This window comes from Pleurodeles waltl, chromosome 12, assembly GCF_031143425.1.
Source record: "Pleurodeles waltl isolate 20211129_DDA chromosome 12, aPleWal1.hap1.20221129, whole genome shotgun sequence".
Lineage (NCBI taxonomy): Eukaryota > Metazoa > Chordata > Amphibia > Caudata > Salamandridae > Pleurodeles > Pleurodeles waltl.
The window spans coordinates 641,209,474-641,229,699 of NC_090451.1; the positions used below are offsets into that span (position 1 = coordinate 641,209,474).

Sequence of the window (20,226 nt, forward strand, 5' to 3'; positions counted from 1 at the left end):
AAGGGGCAGAACGAGTCCACCGCTGGCTGCCAATGAATGTTCTCAGTGTACGATACAAATGATAACCCCTTTGGTCGAGGCCGCAGCCCGGTTCCACGGGAGCCTCGTGGCCGATGATATGTCCTTCCGCCTGGAGGGTTTCGGGTCACATTCCAACCAGGCCGGAAACGATCCAAATCTCTTTCCATCTCCTGAATAGCCATCTCCAGCTTGAGTGCAATGAGTCTCTGCCTGCTTCCTTTGGGGAATGCGTGCATTGCTGGGATTAACGGGTTGGTGGTTGCTAGATGTTACTTGTGGAAAGATAACTGTTCTGGTCTAATAAAACTTCACCAAGAACTTAAGACTGTTTGTTCTGCGGGAGCAGATGGTACAAGAACACCACACGTGGCAACAAGTGGAGCCTGAGCTGGAGAAAGGCAACTCTAGACCCAACAACCAAAGCCCCCTGATGTATCAACCAGACAGCAAAGAGAGACTGAAGCAGAGGATCTTAAAGAAACCTATAGCCCACATACTCGGGTAATGTATGTCTCCGGGTTTTACCAAAAGCCATCATTTTACATTAGTGCACCGAACCCAGTGTGAGCACAAACACAGCAAATAGAGTCGGCAAATGGATACCTGATAGGAGATAAACTGGGAGTAGCACTCACATAACAGTCCAGAGGTCAAGTGACAGAAGACTAGAATCAGCCACCACGGGACCAAACCGGTGGGTACATGACCATGTGACACGAGCTGAGAAAGTGACTTAACCTACTGTGTTTTGATGTGTGTCCAATCAGTGTACTAAGGTCCTTCATAAATGTGGTCCTCTTAGCCCGGGGCAACCTGTACCCTGTGGATTTATTGTTTCCTTTATGAAAGTGGCTCACGGCTGCTGTTTGAAGAAAGTGGAACAGCTGAGAAAGACCTCACAATTGAAAGCCGAACTACAAATGTATATTTCAATCAAAGGCGTGCAGACAACTTCTTTTGAGAACAGAGAATATGGAGGAAAATTGGCACACAATATGTTCCAAATACCTCAATTTTTCCTCAAAGGTAGGGGAACAACTTTTGCCCTAGAAGCAGTGGAAACGTCTGATTGACATTTGGTCGTCATTGAAAGCAAAAAAAAAAAAAAACTCCAGCCAGGAAGCAAGATGTATTGCTTCACAACTTAGGCATCAAGGAAAACAATATCGGTGAAAGTATTAAGGAAACACCACTGAGTAATAATGGGAACTGAGAACCAAGAAGCATCTGTGAAAAGTCGGTCAGTATGCTTGAGGGGTATTTTGGCATGCATAACAAAGTGGTGAATGAAAGTTTTACTACGTAGCCAGCCTAAGGAATTTGGCTTGCACTTGCAAATTTTGTCATTTAACAGATTCACTAATCCCTAAATCAACTTTTGCACTACACTAATAATCCTGGAGTGCCAGAAAAACTACTTTCCTAAAACGTTTAATTTCGAAGAGGCCATCACTATTGTAGAAGATCTGGAATATATTAAATACTGGGTGAAATAGATGAGATAAAGGAATGCTGTGGTTAAAAATTGTCAGGGTCAATGAATGTAATAAAACCGATGATAAGAAGAGATTAGAGAAATAAAAAGGAGACAGGAAAAATAAAACAAGGTGATACTGCTGTGGCGGTGTAGGCAGGAAATCTTCATGTGAGGCGGGTAGAAAGAAGGGCCATGATGCAAAAGCATGAAAGAGTTGGAACAATCCAAAAGTGGAATACGCGCAAAAGGTGGGTGAGTGAGGTGGAAAATTAATAAAATGAAGATGAAAACATAACCTAGCCTTAACGTGATGCTGAGATTGAGAGGAGCATAGCTTCAGTGTTAGCAGGCTGGGGGTATCCATACACCTTGACTGATGGCCAAACCCGGGAAAGATTGTAAGGGGAATGCAAGATAAGATTGTTAGTCACTGGCCAGTCAGGACAGCCCCTAAGGTGTCCTGAGCTGAGGTGACTCTGACTTTTAGAAATCCTCCATCTTGCAGATGGAGGATTCCCCCAATGGGATTAGGGATGTGCCTCCCTCCCCTCAGGGAGGAGGCACAAAGAGGGTGTAGCCACCCTCAGGGCTAGTAGCCATTGGCTACTAACACCCCAGACCTAAACACACTCCTAAATTGAGTACTTAGGGGCTCCCAGAACCTAGCAAGAGAGATTCCTGCAACCTGAGGACGAAGAAGGACTGCTGACCTGAAAGCCCTGCAGAGAAGATGGATACACCAACTGCTTTGGCCTCAGCCCTACCGGCCTGTCTCCCCACTTCAAGAAATACTGCACCAGCAACGCGCTCCCCAGGGTCCAGCGACCTCTGAAGCCTCAGAGGACTACCCTGCTTCTAAAAGGACCAAGAACTCCTGAGGACAGCGGCTCTGCTCCAAAGAAGAAACAACTTTGCAACAAAGAAACAACTTTAAAAGGACTCTACGTTTCCTGCCGGAAGCGTGAGACTTTGCACTCTGCACCCGACGCCCCCGGCTCGACCTGCGGAGAAACAACACTACAGGGAGGACTCCCGGCGACTGCGACCCCTTGAGTAGCCAGAGTTGACCCCCCCCTGTACCCCTCCAGCGACGCCTGCAGAGGGAATCCAGAGGCTCCCCCTGACCGCGACTGCCTGCTTCTAAGAACCCAACGCCTGGTAAAGACACTGCACCCGCAGCCCCCAGGACCTGAAGGATCCGACCTCCAGTGCAGAAGTGACCCCCAGGTGGCCCTCTCCCTTGCCCAGGTGGTGGCTACCCTGAGGAGCCCCCCCTTGCCTGCCTGCTTCGCTGAAGAGACCCCTGGGTCTCCCATTGAAACCTATTGAAAACCCGACGCCTGTCTGCACTCTGCACCCGGCCGCCCGTGCCGCTGAGGGTGTACTTTTTGTGCTGACTTGTGTCCTCCCCGGTGCCATACAAAACCCCCCTGGTCTGCCCTCCGAAGACGTGGGTACCTACCTGCTATATCCTGGTATTATGTTGAATCTTAGAGCCTCAGAACAAGCTGTGCTGATCTCCAGATTGGGTGAAAATGTAGACATTGTGTGCAGATTTCGGAAAGCATTTGATGAAAAGTTGAGCTTGCTCTGTAGTATTGAACACATGATCATTTTAAAGAATAGAGATAAGCCGATGTTCTTAAGATTAGTGAGGTGCCAAATTTGATGTTGGAGCCATTTCAAGAAGAGTTGGATAGAATAAAAGTGCTGCAGGTAATGTAGGAGACAGGCCTCCAAGTGGCTTCTGCACTGGGTTAGGCATCGATGGATGGAGGAAAGTAAGGATGCCTTTTGGGTGATTCTCTTTGGCACGCTTTTTACGGATAATGAAAGGAGTGTGGGTTGAGGTGAAAATTTTATTTTCTTTAAGGATGACATATCAGTTTACAGACGTTTTGGGGACTTTAAGAATTATGGTTTGACTATTAAATGCAAGAAATGGTAATTTAGAGTAAAAAGTGTCACATCTGGGCCACACTAATTTTGGGGAAGAAATCAGTACGAATCAAACCATTAACATTTTAATTGTAATCGGTGCCCAATTTTTTCTATGTAACTACCCCAATATAACATGTAGCACAAGTTACTTACCTTCGGTAACAATATATCTGGTAGAGACATATTCTAGTTGCAGATTCCTTACCTTTTGAATTACCCCAGTCGTCAGACTGGATCTGGAGACTTTTTTTTTCGATGCCGTCAAGTGGTGTCAGTCAACTCCGCAGGCGTCGGTGGCATTGTGCTAGCTCGGATGACGTTACAGTCGTATATAGGCACCACCCCGGCGTGCTGACATCAGTTTCTTTTCACAATTTTCCACACCAGAAGTGCGGAGCCATGAAGGACACCGATAGTGGTGCACCAAAATCAGAGCCCTTTAAGGAAAGTTCCTACCCTAGAAATCAGTTCGCAGAGCGGGGAGGATGAGCAGGACGGTAAGGAATTTGCAACTAGAATATGTCTCTACCAGATCTATCATTTACAAAGGTAAGTAACTTGTACATCTGATAGAGACTTCTAGTTATAGATTCCTTACCTTTTGAATAGATACCTGAACAATACCATCCCTGGAGGTGGGCTGCAAACCAAGATCAGACCAGGAAATCCTGTAGGACCGAACAACCAAAGTAGCTTTCCCTACGGACATGACTCTTCAGGCAATAGTGCTTGGTGAACGTGTGCAGAGATGCCCTCGTAGCTGCCTGACAGATATCCAGGACTGGAACATCTCGTGCTAATGCTGCGATAGCTGCAGTTGCTCTAGTTGAGTGAGCACACAAACCCTCAGGGGGTTGCTTCTTTGCCAAAGCTTCGCACATTTTGATGCATAGGAGGACCCATTGTGAAATGGTTCTCTTGTGCACCGCCTTCCCTTTCTTCACCCCCAAATATCCCACAAAGAGTTGATTGTCCACCCGGAAGTCTTTAGTATGATCAAGGTAGAACACCAATGCTCTTTTTGGGTCCAGGCGGTCAAGTCTCTCCTTCTCATGTGAGGGATGTAGGGGTGGGTAAAAAGTAGGCAAGGTGATGAATTGACCTACATGGAAGGATGTTACCACTTTAGGAAGAAAAGAAGCCCTAGTGTGGAGTACCACTTTGTCAGGATGTACTGCCAGAAAAGGTAGTTTAGATGACAGAGCTTGGAGCTCTCTTACTCTGCAAGCAGAGGTAATGGCAACCAGTGGCGCCAGCAGTTTTAGTAGGGAGGGGGGTGGACTGGAAGCACACTTTCACACGCACCCACATCCATTAACAACACTCATCAACATTCAAACATGCACGCACGCACGCACCAAACATTAATTCGAAAAGAACTCACACAAATGAACACACAATCAATCAATCAATCAAAAAATGTATAGAGCGCTACGTACCCGTTAGGGTTTCAAGCTGCTACTGGTCGAAGAGCCAGGTCTTGAGGAGTCTCCTGAAGGTGAGAAGGTCCTGGGTCTGCCGCAGGGGGGGTCGGGAGGGCGTTCCAGGTCTTGGCGGCGAGATAGGAGAAGGATCTTCTGCCGGAGGTCTTGCGTTGGAAGGGGGGGACGATGGGGAGGGAGAGGTTGGCGGAGCGGAGTTGGCGGGAGGGGACGTAGAAGTTGAGTCTGTTGTTCAGGTAGGCTGGTCCGGCGTTGTGGAGTGCCTTGTGAGCGTGGGTGAGGAGCTTGAAGGCGATCCTCTTGTCCACGGGGAGCCAGTGGAGGTCTTTCAGGTGGTGGGAGATGTGGCATCAGCGGGGTATGTCGAGGACCAGTCGGGCGGAGGCGTTTTGGATGCGTTGGAGGCGTCGGATGTCTTTTGCTGGGATGCCTGAGTAGAGTGCGTTGCCGTAGTCTAGTCTACTGCTGACGAGTGCCTGGGTCACAGTTTTTCTGGTTTCCGTCGGGATCCATTTGTAGATTCTACGGAGCATGCAGAGGGTGTTGTAGCAGGAGGAGGAAACTGCGTTGACCTGCTTGGACATGGTGAGGGCGGAGTCGAGGACGAAACCCAGGTTGCGTGCGTGGTTGGCTGGCGTTGGAGGGGGGCCCAGCGCGGTGGGCCACCAGGAGTCGTCCCAGGCCGAGGGGGTGTGTCCGAGGATGAGGACCTCCGTCTTGTCGGAGTTCAACTTCAGGCGGCTATTTCTCATCCATTCGGCGATGGACTTCATTCCCTCGTGGAGGTTGGCTTTGGCGGTGTGTGGGTCTTTGGTGAGGGAGAGGATGAGCTGGGTGTCGTCGGCGTAGGAGAGAATGTTGAGGTTGTGCTGATGGGCCAGTTGTGCGAGGGGGGCCATGTAGACGTTGAACAGCGTCGGGCTTAGGGAGGAGCCTTGGGGTACGCCGCAGATGATGTTGGTGGCTTCGGAGCGGAAGGGTGGAAGTCGGACTCTCTGGGTTCTGCTGGAGAGGAAAGAGGAGATCCAGTTGAGGGCTTTTTCTTGTATTCTGGCTTCGTGGAGGCGTGTTAGTAGGGTGGGGTGGCAAACCGTGTCGAAGGCTGCGGAAAGGTCCAGGAGGATGAGGGCTGATGTTTCGCCGTTGTCCATTTGCTGTCTGATGTCGTCTGTGGCGGCAAGGAGAGCAGTCTCGGTGCTGTGGTTGCATCTGAAACCGGACTGGGAGGGGTCCAGGATGGAGTTGTCCTCGAGGTGGTGGGTAAGCTGAGCGTTGACGATCTTCTCGATGACCTTCGCCGGGAAGGGGAGGAGGGAGATCGGGCGGAAGTTTTTGAGGTCGTTGGGGTCTGCCTTGGGTTTCTTGAGGAGGGCGTGGATTTCGGCGTGCTTCCAGCTTTCCGGGAAGGTTGCGGTTTCGAAGGATAAGTTGATGACCTTTCGAAGTTGGGGGGCAATGGTAGAGTCAGCTTTGTTGTAAACGTGGTGGGGGCAAGGGTCTGAAGGGGATCCTGAGTGGATGGAGTTCATGATCTTGCAGGTTTCCGTGTCGTCTAAGGGGGTCCAGGCGGTCAGGCGGTTGGTGCAGGTGGAGCTGTCGGGGGTGGGGTCTGGCGGAGGCGTGGTGTTGAGGCTGTCGTGGATGTCGGCGATCTTCTTGTAGAAGAAGGTGGACAGGGCGTTGCAGAGTTCTTGGGATGGTGGGATGTCGTTGACGTTGGCGCTGGGGTTGGAGAGCTCTTTCACGATGCAGAAGAGTTCTTTGCTGTCGTGTGCGTTGTTGTTCAGGCGTTCTGTGAAGTGGGAAGGTTTGGCGAGTCGGATTAGCTGGTGGTGCTTGCGGGTGGCTTCCTTGTGGGCTGCTAGGCTGTCGGTGTGTGTTCGAGGAGCCATTTCTTCTTTAGTTTCTGGCAGGTGTGTTTGGAGGTGAGGAGTTCGTCCGTGAACCAGGCGGCTTTTTTCTTTCCTTGGTTGTCGGTGGGCCTCTTGAGGGGTGCGAGGGTGTTGGCAGTCGTTGATCCACTGTCGTAGGTTGAGAGCGGCGGTGTCTGGGTTGGTGGGCGGGTTCTGGGCGAGGGTGTTGGTCAGTTGGTCTTCGGTGACTTTGCTCCAGCGGCGGCGGGGTGGTAGTTGGGTGCGGTGGTGTTCGATGTGCTTCTTGAATGTGAAGTGGATGCAGTGGTGGTCGGTCCAGTGGAGTTCGGTGGTGTGGTTGAAGGTGACGTGGTTGCTTGCGGAGAAGATCGGATCGAGCGTGTGGCCGGCGATGTGGGAGGCTGTGTTGACCAGTTGTCTGAGGCCGAGGTTGGAGAGGTTGTCGATTAGGGATGTGGTGTTGGCGTTGTTGTTGTTCTCTAAGTGGAAATTGAGGTCTCCAAGGAGGATGTAGTCCGTAGAGGTGAGGGCGTGGGTGCTCGTGAGGTCGGCGATGGAGTCGCTGAAGGGTGCTCGTGGTCCTGGGGGTCGGTAGATGAGTGTTCCCCTGAGGGTGGTGTTGGGGTCAGTGTGGATCCGGAAGTGCAGGTGTTCGGCGGTCTTGAGCGTGTCGTCCGTGTGGGTGTGGATTTTGAGGGTGGATTTGTGGGCGATGGCTATTCCTCCTCACAAGGAGGAGAAAAATATTTTTCTTTCTCTCTCTCAGCTCGGAGGTCCCAGTAGGGTTGGGACTGCTGCCTTCCCTCACTGGCTGAGCTGTTGGACTCTCCTGTGAGAGAAGCAACATCTCTGACTATCACTTGTGGAGACAGGGTTTAAGAAACCCTGGGCTCCCTATCTAGGGCTGGAGGTGGGAAATCCTCCACATCACTAGCTTCCCCCTCTGGGAAGGTATCCTCAGAGGGGTTATTTTTAGCAACCTCTGCCAAAAGCTCCTGGAGCTGTACTTTGGTAGGGTTTGAACCAGTTTTTGGGGGTTATTACAACTTTGGAGGAGGTGTTAATCCGTCCCAAAAGTGACGGTAAAGTGACGGTTATACCACCAGCCGTATTACGAATTCCATAGGATATAATGGACTCGTAATACGGCTGGTGGTATATCCGTCACTTTACCGTCACTTTTGGGATGGATTAACACCTCCTCCAAAGTTGTAATAACCCCCTTTACCTTTTTGATTTTGCAGAGAGACCTTAACTCTGACATCCTAAGATGCAGGTAAGGGGTGAGGTTGAGTTCCATCACAATCTCTTCTGCAGCAGACATTTTGTTTCTAAAAGTTGGAATACTTTTTAAGAATCTAAAACTATCTCTAGAACTTAATTCAAACTTTTACAAAACTTTTAAACTCTAAAAGAAATGCTAACAGGGACTAACACAAGGCCCTAGCAGGACTTTTAAAAATTTAGAAAAATAGCTCAAATTTCAAAAATCAGTTTCTAATGACAATTTTTGGAATTGAGTCGTGTGATCAGGTATTGGCTGAGTAGTCCAGCAAATGCACTGGAACTTCAGGTCCCACTGCAGAGCCTGCATATACCATCAGGCCCTTTGAACCAGCAGAATGCAGGTGGCCCAGCAGCCTCAGAGTTCTTCTCACCGAAATCCAGGACAGAGGCTGAAACATCGGTATCATAGCCCAAATACCCTGAACTCGCTTTTTGGGAGGGTAAGCCCAAAACTGCACTATGTCCAGAACAGCTCCTATGAAAGGGAGCGTCTGAGAAGGAGTTGGTGTAACTTCGGCATGTTTATAGTGAACCCCAGCAAATGCAAGAGGTTAGCTGTAGTCTGGAGGTGGGAGACGACTTTCTGGGGTGTATCCACCTTCAACAGCCATTCATTGAGGTAGGGGAAGACTGGGACCCCTAACCTGCGCAGATGAGCTGCAACCAATACCATCACCTTTGTGAACAACCGAGGGGCGCTGGTAAGGCCAAAAGGGAGCACAGTGAACTGAAAATGCTTGTGGCCTACCACGAATCTTAGGTAACGTCTGGGGGCCGGCAAGACGGGGATGTGGACCTTGAGCTACCTTCTGTGGAGGTTAGGCCTAATATCCTAACCAATGTGCTTCAGCTGGGGTCTTCCACATCAGAACCATTTCTCCCCTTTAATGAGGTGCTGACTGACGTCCTTTTGGTCCAGACCCAGCATAGAGGCTCCTGTGAATAGGATGATTGCCCACTGCCATTGGCCTGCGCCATCAGACACGAAATTCCTCACCCAATACCCCACGCCTGAGAGCCTTGTGATCCAGGCTTTCTCTTCTTCTTCCTCTGACGCATTCCCTATGCCCCCCCCCCTTCAAGGGAACCCATAGAGAACGGAATCAGCGTCAAAGCAACATTGTTCCAGGTCGGCGGGTATGAGAATAGGATCGACGTCGATTGTGGGCCCAACTGATGTCGGGAGACTCGACGTCTAACCCGGCGCCGGGGAACGTTGCTGTGGCACGACTGGCATTGGGCGTGGGTGATTCTAGATTGGATCCGAAGGAGCTCTCCGGAGCTGTGGCCAAAGCAGGCGACTTCGAACCTGAGGGGGCCCTCACCGACTCACCTGTGCCTGAGGGCGCTGAAGGTGGGTCTCTGCCCAAAAATGAAGCACATTACCTCATAAAACTCTTTTAGCTGGCCAGGGGTGGCTCCGGGAAATCAGGGAAGCGCGGGGCAGACCCAGATGGAGGCTCCGAGGACAGAGGCCTAGAGCATCGACGCGCTTGCCGTGCCGCAGTTCTTTTTCAACTTCTTTTTCTTATGACCCGAAAATCCAGATGACTTTGAGGACGAAGAGTGATGATGACTCCGCAGCCGGTCTCGAGACCTTCCTCTCGAACGAGACCATAAGCGCTGCAGAGTCGAGTGCCGGGCTACCATTAGCTTTAGGGACCGCTCCCTCAAAGCTTTCGGGTTGATGGCCAGACACTCGGAGCACGACTTCGGGTCGTGATCGCACTCCAGGCACCAAAGACACACAAGGTGCGGATGCGTCACTGACATCATTCAGTGACAGTAGCAGCAGGGCTTAAAACCGGTCTTGCAGGACATCCCTTGACGCATCCATGACCTCGTCAAAAATTGTTTGACAAAAATGTCGTTGTTGTCAAAAAGTGACGGAGGTAGCTGTTCTCCGGATCTGCACGTGGACTGGTGCGGAAAGAAAAGAACTGACATCAGCAAGCTGGGGTGGTGCCTATGTACGACTGCAACGTCATCATGGTGAGAACGACGCCACCTGACGGCCCGCAGAGGTACTGCTTGAAGAAGAAGTCTCTGGATCCAGTCTGACACCTGGGGGAATTCAAAAGTTAAGGAATCTGCAACTAGAAGTCTCTATCAAATATATAGAAATACATAAAGGGAACTGTTTAGTATGGCCCCGTTTTGTCACTTTGAAGTTCTGGTGACATTTACAAACCACTGTGACTTTAGCCTCATGGTTTAAGATGTCACCAGAACCCTTCTAAACAACACTGGACCATATTAATACATTTGCATACTAATATGCAGATATGTATTTACCACAATATGCGTTTAATCAGTTATTTCAGGTTTTATTTCTAGTGACCTGTAGCACAATTAGTATTTTTCTTAATTCGAAATGACCAAGTTGAATTTGAAACACAAGCACTGCTAAAATATATACTGCATGGAATAGAATTCTAAAAATCGAAGCCCAGAGATGTTGAATTCTTTAAATAAAGGCATTGCTGAGCTTAGGGGAATTAACTACATGAAGGACAAAGCAGAATGTTGCAGTGCCTACTGTGTCACAACTTACTTAGCGATCCCACATCAATATTCCAAATGGAATAGGAAAGCTCTACACAAATGGAAAATTGGATTGTGAGCCTTGTGATTCTGCTGACACCATGCCAGCCAGGCCTTTGTCATGCCTGCTGTTCTTGATATTGAGTTGTGTGCTGTAAAGGTGGCCACCGATGCCTTCTTAATGAAGGTCTGCAAATGCCTGCCCCGCGGCTCGATGCTCGGTAATAAAATACTTTATCCATGTTACGTTTTTAAAAGGTCACAGTGCCTGCGTTTTTCTGAAGGGAATGACGACTTTGGTGACAGGTAAAAAAAACAAAAAAAAACAAGCATTTGCTATGCAACGGGTCTCGCATTTGCTCGAGTTAGAGCTGTTAGTGTTGTAAACTCCTAACCGGACTTTTCTTGCCACAAAAATTAAAAGAAAAGAAACAGCGCGATCGCGCAATGTAAATCCCAGCGCGAGCGCGCTGGATGGAAAATAAAAAGATAAAGTAGTGGAGAAACCAGGCTGAAAACATCGAGCCTTGTAAGTTTTCAGTAGTTGCCGGTGTACTCGAGGAGGGTTAAACACCGGAAAAGGCATGACCTATGCATGCCTTTCAGTAATGAAAGCCAGTGGATTTCAAAAGGCAAGCCCATGAACCAATGAAAGTGACAGGCGTGACATGGGCGTGGTTATAAGCCCAAAGAGAGATTACAACAGGGACGGAACACTTGTGCGCTCGACCCTAAAAATGACCTCTCCGCCTTCACGGGGAGCAGCAGGTACAGAATATTGCCTGCTCGGACAAACACTCTCTGCGGGTGCGTTTCGTGTGAAAGGAAGAGTGCCTCCACTCACAGAGAGTATAGTGGCTAATGGGGCTGATCCACTATCTCATGATGTATGCTGTAGTGGGTGGAAGAAAAATGTGAATGACAATAACAGATTGCTCATTCCTTCTTTAAAGCTCACTACACCAGACTTTACAGAAATGGAGAGATTCGGCTTCTCAGGATGAGCCCTGTTCCTAGACCTCACACCCGGTTCATACCAACTTTTCATCTCAGCCTGGCTCTGGGGTTCAGACCCAATCTTTGTCCCATTACAATTGGTTAAGTCTTGCTCCTCATCCTAGATCTGTCCTGCACTTTGTTTAAGCAAAGCCAGTATTTCTTTAAGAAAGTAAAAGGCAGCTGCCAAAGGATCCACCAACAAGGAGGACACGGACCACTGACAGATGAGCAGGGAAACAAATTGTCTGTTTGTGGTGCCAAAAATCCTTGCAATGACCATATGCCTAGGCTCAACTTCCATGTTCATCCCTGCTTCCATGTTCAATCCTGCTTCCATGTTCAGTCCCGCTTCCATGTTCAGCCCTCTATCCACTGTTCAGTCCTGATTTTCATCTCGGCCTCACTCCAGGGCTCCTCCCTTCAATCCTTTCCTCAGTCTCATACTAACTCACAAGTTTAGTCCAGCAGACTGCCCTAGCCCTTCTTCTGGCCTCCCTTTCATCCCTCATCCCATCGTCGCTCCTGGCTTTCCTTCTGTCCCTCATTCTCTCCCCGCTGTTCAGTTTGTAGTACTCCCGACCTCAGATCTCAAGTCACCTCGCCACTCAAGTTCCCTTCCACTCCCAGGTTGAAGCCCTGCTCCTGGGCTCAATCCTCTCTTAATCGCCACCCTGCTCCAGTCATACTAATGTCAATACCTTGGGACCACTGTTCCCTTTGCCTCTAGTTGTCATTCATGAAGACCCAAAAGACACTTCAAATTAAATCACATAATCTGTGGGATATTGACAAGGAATATGAGATCTTTACTGCTTTATGAATTACCTTGGATATCATCTGGAAGAGAACTCTTAGAACACAATTTCCCTTTTGTTAGTTGCTCACCAAGCAATGAATCTGTCAAACCTCATGGGCGCATTGGGCACATGGTTGACACTACTATAGTAAATATTTGCTTCAACTCCATTTCATTGGCGTTAAGAGTTAATGGCTGCTTATGTTTAGAAGCTGTTACCAGCAATAATCTATATAAGGTTGTTATGGTTTGCGGTCTCAGGCAACTAGTGTTCTGTATGTGCTTGCTACAACAACCATCAGCACCTATAGCCCACTCCCCATCTCATGTACATTTATCCTAAAAATTTACGCAAAACAACAAAACACTTTCCACATAGGATCAAAACAAAGACAACGTCCTTCCAATCACACACCGCAGATGGTGTAGCCTGGTACACATGCAGGCAAGCACTTCATCTCCCACAAAGGTGTAGTAAGCCTAATATCAATGTGACAATACAATGCAATCAGTGAAAATCCACAAAAGAGGCAGTCCAAACCTTTCCTGCAGATGGGATTGCTCTGGTCAAAGCCACAGAGAGGAACATCAGATGGAATTCGATTCCGAGGCCAATGGATCTCCCGCCCTGGAACTGGAATGATCTTCTTAACTGACCCGTTATAGTTTGATACAATCTGGGAGAGAGGGGGAGAAAAAGAGGACCAAACAGGAGAGGACCAAAAAAGTGAAAGACAGCAAGAAGTCGAGTGTGAAAAAGAAAAGAAGGGCGATAGGAGGTGGAGAAAGAAACAGCAAGTGACAGATGTGAAGAGGGAGAAAGAAAGAGATGGGGATAAACAAAGAGGAAGAAACAGAGAGGAAGAGTCAGAAAGAGAAACAGAAAGGGAATGAGAAATGCACGGAGAGAGAGACAAGAGAGGGAGAGATGGCACAGAAAGATAGTTGGGGACAATGAAAGACCAGAAAAGAAAGAGGAGAGAGAAGAGAAAATGCATTAACATGACCTGTTGATAACATTTCTAAATACTACAATTTCTGGCTTGCATTACGATCAGCAGGATGAGAAGACAAAGTGGTCATGGGATGCATGGGGCAGCATTATTCCAATGAAGCAGTGCAGGCCACCCACAAATCCTTCCATGGAAGCTCTCAGCATATATATTTATTTTTTTACCAAAACTTACCAGAACAACCAACGAAAGTCTACAGTGCTAAGCCAGGCACGACATCGTGAGCAACAGAAATAAATCTTCCCTATTGGTGATATAGGTTTCAACCAGCATCTGCAGCAGCACAGCCACTCTCTGCTCATGCTCCTTAAACTCCAGATAATCTCACCCCAACAGTGAGGGAAGCAACATTCCAGCAGAGTTCATGCATTCCATCCTGGACAGAGAAAGACAGCACAGCTCAGCCCTATATAAACACCAACAATACCACGCACCACCTTCCTACATGGACGGCCCAACTTGATGAAAGAACTGAACAGAACCTTTGCACCAATGACACTACTAACTCAGCTCAAACATCGCCAGGTAAAGACCGGGGTGTAAACAGGTCATTCCCCACCCTTTCCAACTATAAATACAAGGTCAGTAACACTTATTACATACCTCTTTCTTTTCACTAAAGACTCAGAGTGACTACGGCCACACTCAAACCAAACACACTACAGAACCGAACACTGAACCCTGTGCTCACCTTCATGCCACTGGACAGAGGAACCACCTGCAGGCCACCCCAAGAAGAATAACAAAAAAGATATACAATTTACACCGACCCCACATACAATGCCAACCCAATCAATGAACTCAACAGTTCTTAAAAAAATGTTCCCCCCACCTTTCATAATGGGAAAAAACAAGTTTAACACATTCTAATGATGTTAAAAAGCCTGTGCATTGCAGATTAATTTACTTACTTTCTGTAATACTCTTTCCTGTGGCTACTCCTCTAACTGCAGAATCCTTACCTTTAGAAATACCCCAAGTGCCAAACAGGCTCCAAAACCTTTCAAGCAATTGCTTCCCCTCCCTTGACGGCAGATAGCGCCATCACATTCCACAATGACCTCACCCTGTCCAAGGAAGCAAAGGCACCAGCACTCTTCACACTCACATGCTGACATCGGTTTCAAACTAAGCATTCTGCACCCTCGTGCACAGTATCAGTAATAAATTAAGAAGCATGACAGTATGCAAAATTTAACTTGGAACCTGGTTAACACCTAAAAGGTCAGTCCACTGAGTGGGGAGAAGAAATTGGTCAGTAAGGAATCTGCAATTAGAGCGTTACCGAAGGTAAGTGACTTGTTCTTCTTATGGATACTTCTAAACAAACCGTTCTCATCTTTGAAAAGCTACTAAAGCAGCCCCTCCCAAAAGGTAGTATGTCTGAGGAGGGGTAGCCGTAAGCTCTGGTAGAGTGAGTCCAAAGGCCCCTAGGGTGCTTATTTTTTTGGCCACGGCATGGCATGTCTTTATACAAAGATATTCTGTCTGGATTAGCTCTTCTTCTTTTTAGCACCAAAGGACCTTGCAAAAAGTTTGTCACCCACTCAGTGCTCCTAGGTGCAATCGATTTTAAAACGAAGGGTCCTTCTGGGATACTACAACAGAAGCCTTTCTTCACCTTCTTATAGGAAAGCGCTAGAAAGAATAAAGTGTGAAGCATTATGGACTGCTACCATTAGAAAGGAGACACCACTTTCTGAAGAAATGAGGTCGAAGTCTAAAGCACCAGCTTGTCTGGAAATAAGATGTAGAATCATGGATACTCATAGTATGGACCGCGGGCCGCATGTGGCCACCATGGGCAACAGGAGCACTAGGCAGCTGTTTACTCGCCTCAGCATTAGCAATACAAAATATTAAATAGTCAGGCAATTGTTTATTTCAAGCTTAACTGGTGTTAAAGGAAGGAAGACACTAGGGAAACCTGTGCTTAACTTTAGAAACACCTTAATTTTAAAAGACATTTTACAGCAAATGTGTAAAAAAATAACAGTCTCTTAAAAATTCAAAACGTATATTTAGTTAACAGGTAGAACCTTTTTACCTTAGTACAATGCATTATAACAGTGTATTGAGAAGCATTCATTTAAAAGTAATAGTTTTCAAACATGAATTTAGAAACATTAATTATTCCCATTATCCTGCCAACAACGCCAATAGTAAATTAAAGAGGCAAGTCAGTTATACTATGTGCACATTTTGGGTGGCCTGGGTTCCTATTATGCTTAAACAACATTATAGTTTATTAAATCAAACACAGGAGCAGGATTTGTACAGCACACACCATAACATCATATATTTCGAGGTCCTCTTATGTGTGATGATAAAGGAAAATGAGGGAAAGTGAAATTAAACAATTGCCTAGGGCCACAAAACTTGGAAAAGTGGGGAAGCTGGGGTTAATCCCAGTTTTTCTTGTTTCACATTGTTCACTTTAGCCACTAGAAGCATATCCGTCAATTCACCTACACCTACCATACTGCCAATCCCACCAGCCCCCTCGCCCAGTCTCACCTCCCAATGCATCAATGCGGCTCTCAGGCACATCACAGACCAGACTTTTGGCTCCTGGGAAAATGTCTGCGAGTACCCATTGTGTTGATGGTGGTTGCATTCACAGTGCATGAAGTTGTAGTTGCATTCACAGTACATGAAGTTTACTGACAAGGTGCACAGAAATAATAACAATTAGGAAGATAATCTCAAGGACCAGTAACTTTAAAGAACAGCAGTGCAGGATTGAAGGGCATGCACATCAACTGAAGGTCCCACTGCATCAACTGCTTTGATACACCAAACTGAGAAGCAGCAGAAACGTTTTAAGGCATGGGTAAAGTGGGTTCTGGCCCAAGGCCCCAGCCTTTCAGGGGGGCTACTGGTACAGCCAGCTCTGTTCTGCAGAGCCTTGCCCTGATGACCTTGAACAATGTTTAAGCAGATTGTTATAAATACCGTTTTCCTTTAATTGATTTTAAAGTGGATGATATGTGACCGACATTTTGCAAACAAAATGTGTTTGTTTCATGCAACATCCATAAAAAGGTTTCTTTTGGATCACAATAGGACCTCATATATGAAAAAGGGGAAGGTGTCACAGAGTTTATTTGCAGTAATATTAGTGAGCTGCTGCTTTACTACACTATTGAAATCACACATCACTATCCCTGAATAATAGCTGCAAACACAAATAAATGTTGACAAGTGTCCCTCTGCACTGGCAGTTACCTGACCGAATAGAGCATGAAAGAGCTGAAATTGAATCATCAATTCAAAGCTGTTTTGAACAGGGCCCCCCACAATATGTTTGGCCCAGGGCCCCCAAAATCCTTAAGATGTCCCTGAGGAGCAGTAGGGAGCATGAAACGTGAATCCTAAGATTTATTGTGTTCGGTGCAAAGTCAAGAAGGCTGTGGCACCAGAAAAAAGGGCCTGGCACCTATAGATGAGTTCACTTACTGCGGACAGCAAGCAGGCTTCAATCTGACTGCAGTCAACAGAGCCTGTCAGCGCCTCACTAAAAGGCAGCAAGGGCTCTGACGTAAGAAGTTTCCTTTGTTTATGACTTCGGTCCCAAAATCTCTGTTGCCAGACCTACTACAACAGCAAAACTTAGTATTCCTCAGAAGGGGCCCAAATGAAGAATTGAATTCTGTCTGTGGATAAGTGTCCAGACCAGGTGCAAATAATTGTCTGTCTCATCCTCCTCACCCCTGTCTTGTGGAACATACTGCAAGCCTTGCATGACATCAGAATCTAAGCGGAAAAAGGCCTTAAGGCATTTAAGATACTGACACTGAGGCAAAGACTGACAAGAAAGTCCACAAAAACCAGATGCTGTACACTAGTTATCTCCTAAAACAATTTGGTTTAGATCTAGCTGATCTTGGCTACGGCTTCAATATGGGCATTGGAGTCGGATCCAGAATCAGGCCTTACATGAACTGGCCTTGCCTCTTGCTAAGGAGTTGAGACATGGCCCAGTGTTGGTGATTGACTTGTGGCAGTCATACGGGTTGGTCTACACCAGGGTAGAATCTGTCATTGGAAGTCTGACTTGTGGCATCAGGAGATCATTGGAGCCTGACGGCACAGCACGGGGACCTGGATTAATTTGGAAAAGCTGCAGCATTGGCTTCTTGAAGGCCTCTACCTGCTGTGGAGTTAAGAATGGCCCATGAGTTTTGGGGTCAACTAGATCCTCCGTGGAAGGAGATCTGAGTCAAATGACTGGAGAGGTGTCAGGCCTTTAGAGTACCTACTCTGCAATATCTCTCACTCAGGAATGAGGAACTGCAGAGAACTTTTGCTTGTGACAAAATTTGTTCCTGGACCTGGTCTGAGAATTGCCTGAGGACCTCAACCAGATGCGAGTTTTGGAGTGGGAATGTGCTACAAATTAGGTTGGGACAACTTATTGTGCTCTGCGATGTACAATTTCACATTTCGCTCCCTAACAGCCTTTGGGGTGCATCAGGGTCCATTTATCACTTGACATACAATCATGCTTAGATCATATACACCATTAACAAACATGTGAGTCATTGCCGATATCTGCCTCCTTCAAGTGCAGCACTGTTTGAAGCCTGCAGTCTACTGGGGAAACAGCACTAGCATACCCCGCAAAGAAAAAACATTTTCTAAGTCTTGAAAGCACCAACAAAAGTTCTAGAGCAGAGCTCTAGATCCGTGTTGAAGGGCACAGGAAAAAGGAACTGATGCCAGCACATTGCGTGGTCTCTATTACGGCTCTGTCCTGTCACTTCTGGAGGCGGGGCGAGGTTACCTTGAAGTCTGATGGCTCTCCCTACAGGCAAATGGGAGTACTTGCTGGAAACATTTTCTGTATCCAGCCTTGCACCTGGGTAAATTAAAATGCTGAGGATTCTGCAGTTAGAAGAATCCATGAGAAAAATTACACTTAAGAGTGCAATATGCAAATCACATCCTATGGTAGCAGCAAACAGAAAATTCAATTGTTTATTAATACTATTACTCAATGAAGGTGGTAACCGACAATTCTTCAGTCACCTGGCGGTGGCAAAGGATACAGAGAGCATCATTCAGCCCACTCAAATTCATTACATTGCATAGGATATTAGGTCATCTATCCTTCAGTCTGAATCTCATATTAAAACTTCCATTGAAAGCATTGCCTTTAATGCGAAAATAAATTAGATCATCCATCCATTCCCTGAACAAGAAGCCTTTGGCAACATCTATTATTGAGATCCCCACAGCCCAACCTCCAACCTCCAACCTCTGGCATACTTCGAGTGTTGTGTCTTTGAAGCCCAAGAGGAAAGCAGGATGATGGGCAGGGACTTGTTACACCGGAACATCACTCAGCGTTTCAGACATACACCACCCAGCAATGTACTAGAGGGCAAGGTTAGACCACGCATATTGAATATGCTATGGGCATGTTGGACTTGTGGCACTTGTCAGTGAAGTTATTATCAATGCTATGCATGCTGGCAGGTGTGCAATGCAAACACAGAACATATGACTTATCATATGTGGAGGCCGCTCTTTGTCCTACCTAGCAGCGAAGATATCAACAAGCTACCCTTTTATATCTGGACCTCCCCATCTACTCCACAGGTCTGAAAGTCCCTGAATACTTGGCTATTCAGTTAACCAACTGGACCCTGCCAGCACCTGGATACCCTCACGGATGACAAGAAGCATGCTACAAACCTACTGATTGATTTATTTATAATGTATGGTGCACTGTTGAGACACTAGGCTTATATTCAAAACTATAACAAGAATCACCCCTTATGCCTTCATATTAATATGCAATCATACGTCAATGGTTCGGCAAAGGGAGATGAGCACAAGTAACTACTGCAATCTCCTCTGCTTGGATCTTGTAGTACAAGGATAAGTCGTGGCCCCACCCCCTACCCCCTACCCCCTACCCCTCTCTTCACTGATATAAGGCCTGATGTATCAAAGAGTTTTTACCATTCTCTGTCTGTAAAAAAATTGATTAGTACATATTGACCACAGTGTGCTCTCTAAGATCCATCAGCGAGATAGGAGCTGTTCAGCCAGGCTTTCTTTAGAGTGTCCCTGATTCTCTTATACTAAAAAAGTGTATGTGCTTTGCTGCCATCCTGCTTTGCCACCTGGTTTTGGTAATAAATGTGAGATTAATGAAAACATCTGTAGAGCAGTAAATAGCTCCAAGGACAATGTATCTGTCAATCAAAGGAGAAGTCAATACCCGCCTCACGCCAAAAACTGGGCCCAGGCAACAGTAGGCGGACTAGCTTCAATATGTACAGTAGCTAACACTAGGCTCAGCGTGATAACAACTGTGTCAGGGTCTGGAGGAGAATAAAACTGGGTTCTATTCAAGGATATAACAGCGTGATTGAGGCTTCCACTATTTATGCACGTGTTGAGGGAGGGACAGTGACTGGAGGTGAGACATCAGCTGTGATTAACACCTAGCACAGGGTGCTAAAGGTGTCACTGGGTATACTTTCAGATATGGCACAGCTAGTCCTTTTCAAGGCGTCGACCTAGAGAAATTCTGCTCCATCCCACTCCTCTGAATCAGTCTTATCAGACAGTACCTTATCCTAATAAAAAGTAGGCAGGCATTGTGAGAGGGGTTACTAGGAAGAGATACAAAAACATTTAAAGTACCATCATTTTCATCATAATTGACGAAGCTCCATTCACAGGTGGAGGTAGAAGGGTGTGGTTCACCCTACTCTCTATGCCCCCTGGCAACTACAACTAAAATGTTTTTCCTATAAAAGCAATGAACGAGTCACTAAGCGGAATCACCAAAATCCTGACATCAAGTTGTCACCAC

At 47.0% G+C, this 20,226-nt stretch overlaps 1 protein-coding gene across 1 annotated transcript in view; it reads right to left on the bottom strand.

Annotated features, from left to right (window-relative positions):
- NPR1 (natriuretic peptide receptor 1) overlaps positions 1-20,226 on the bottom strand; it is an 806,130-nt gene that overhangs the window by 409,730 nt on the left and 376,174 nt on the right. The window contains exon 6 of the mRNA XM_069218195.1: positions 12,923-13,058. Coding sequence (XP_069074296.1) covers positions 12,923-13,058 — 136 coding nt within the window. The remainder of the gene's footprint in view (positions 1-12,922; positions 13,059-20,226) is intronic.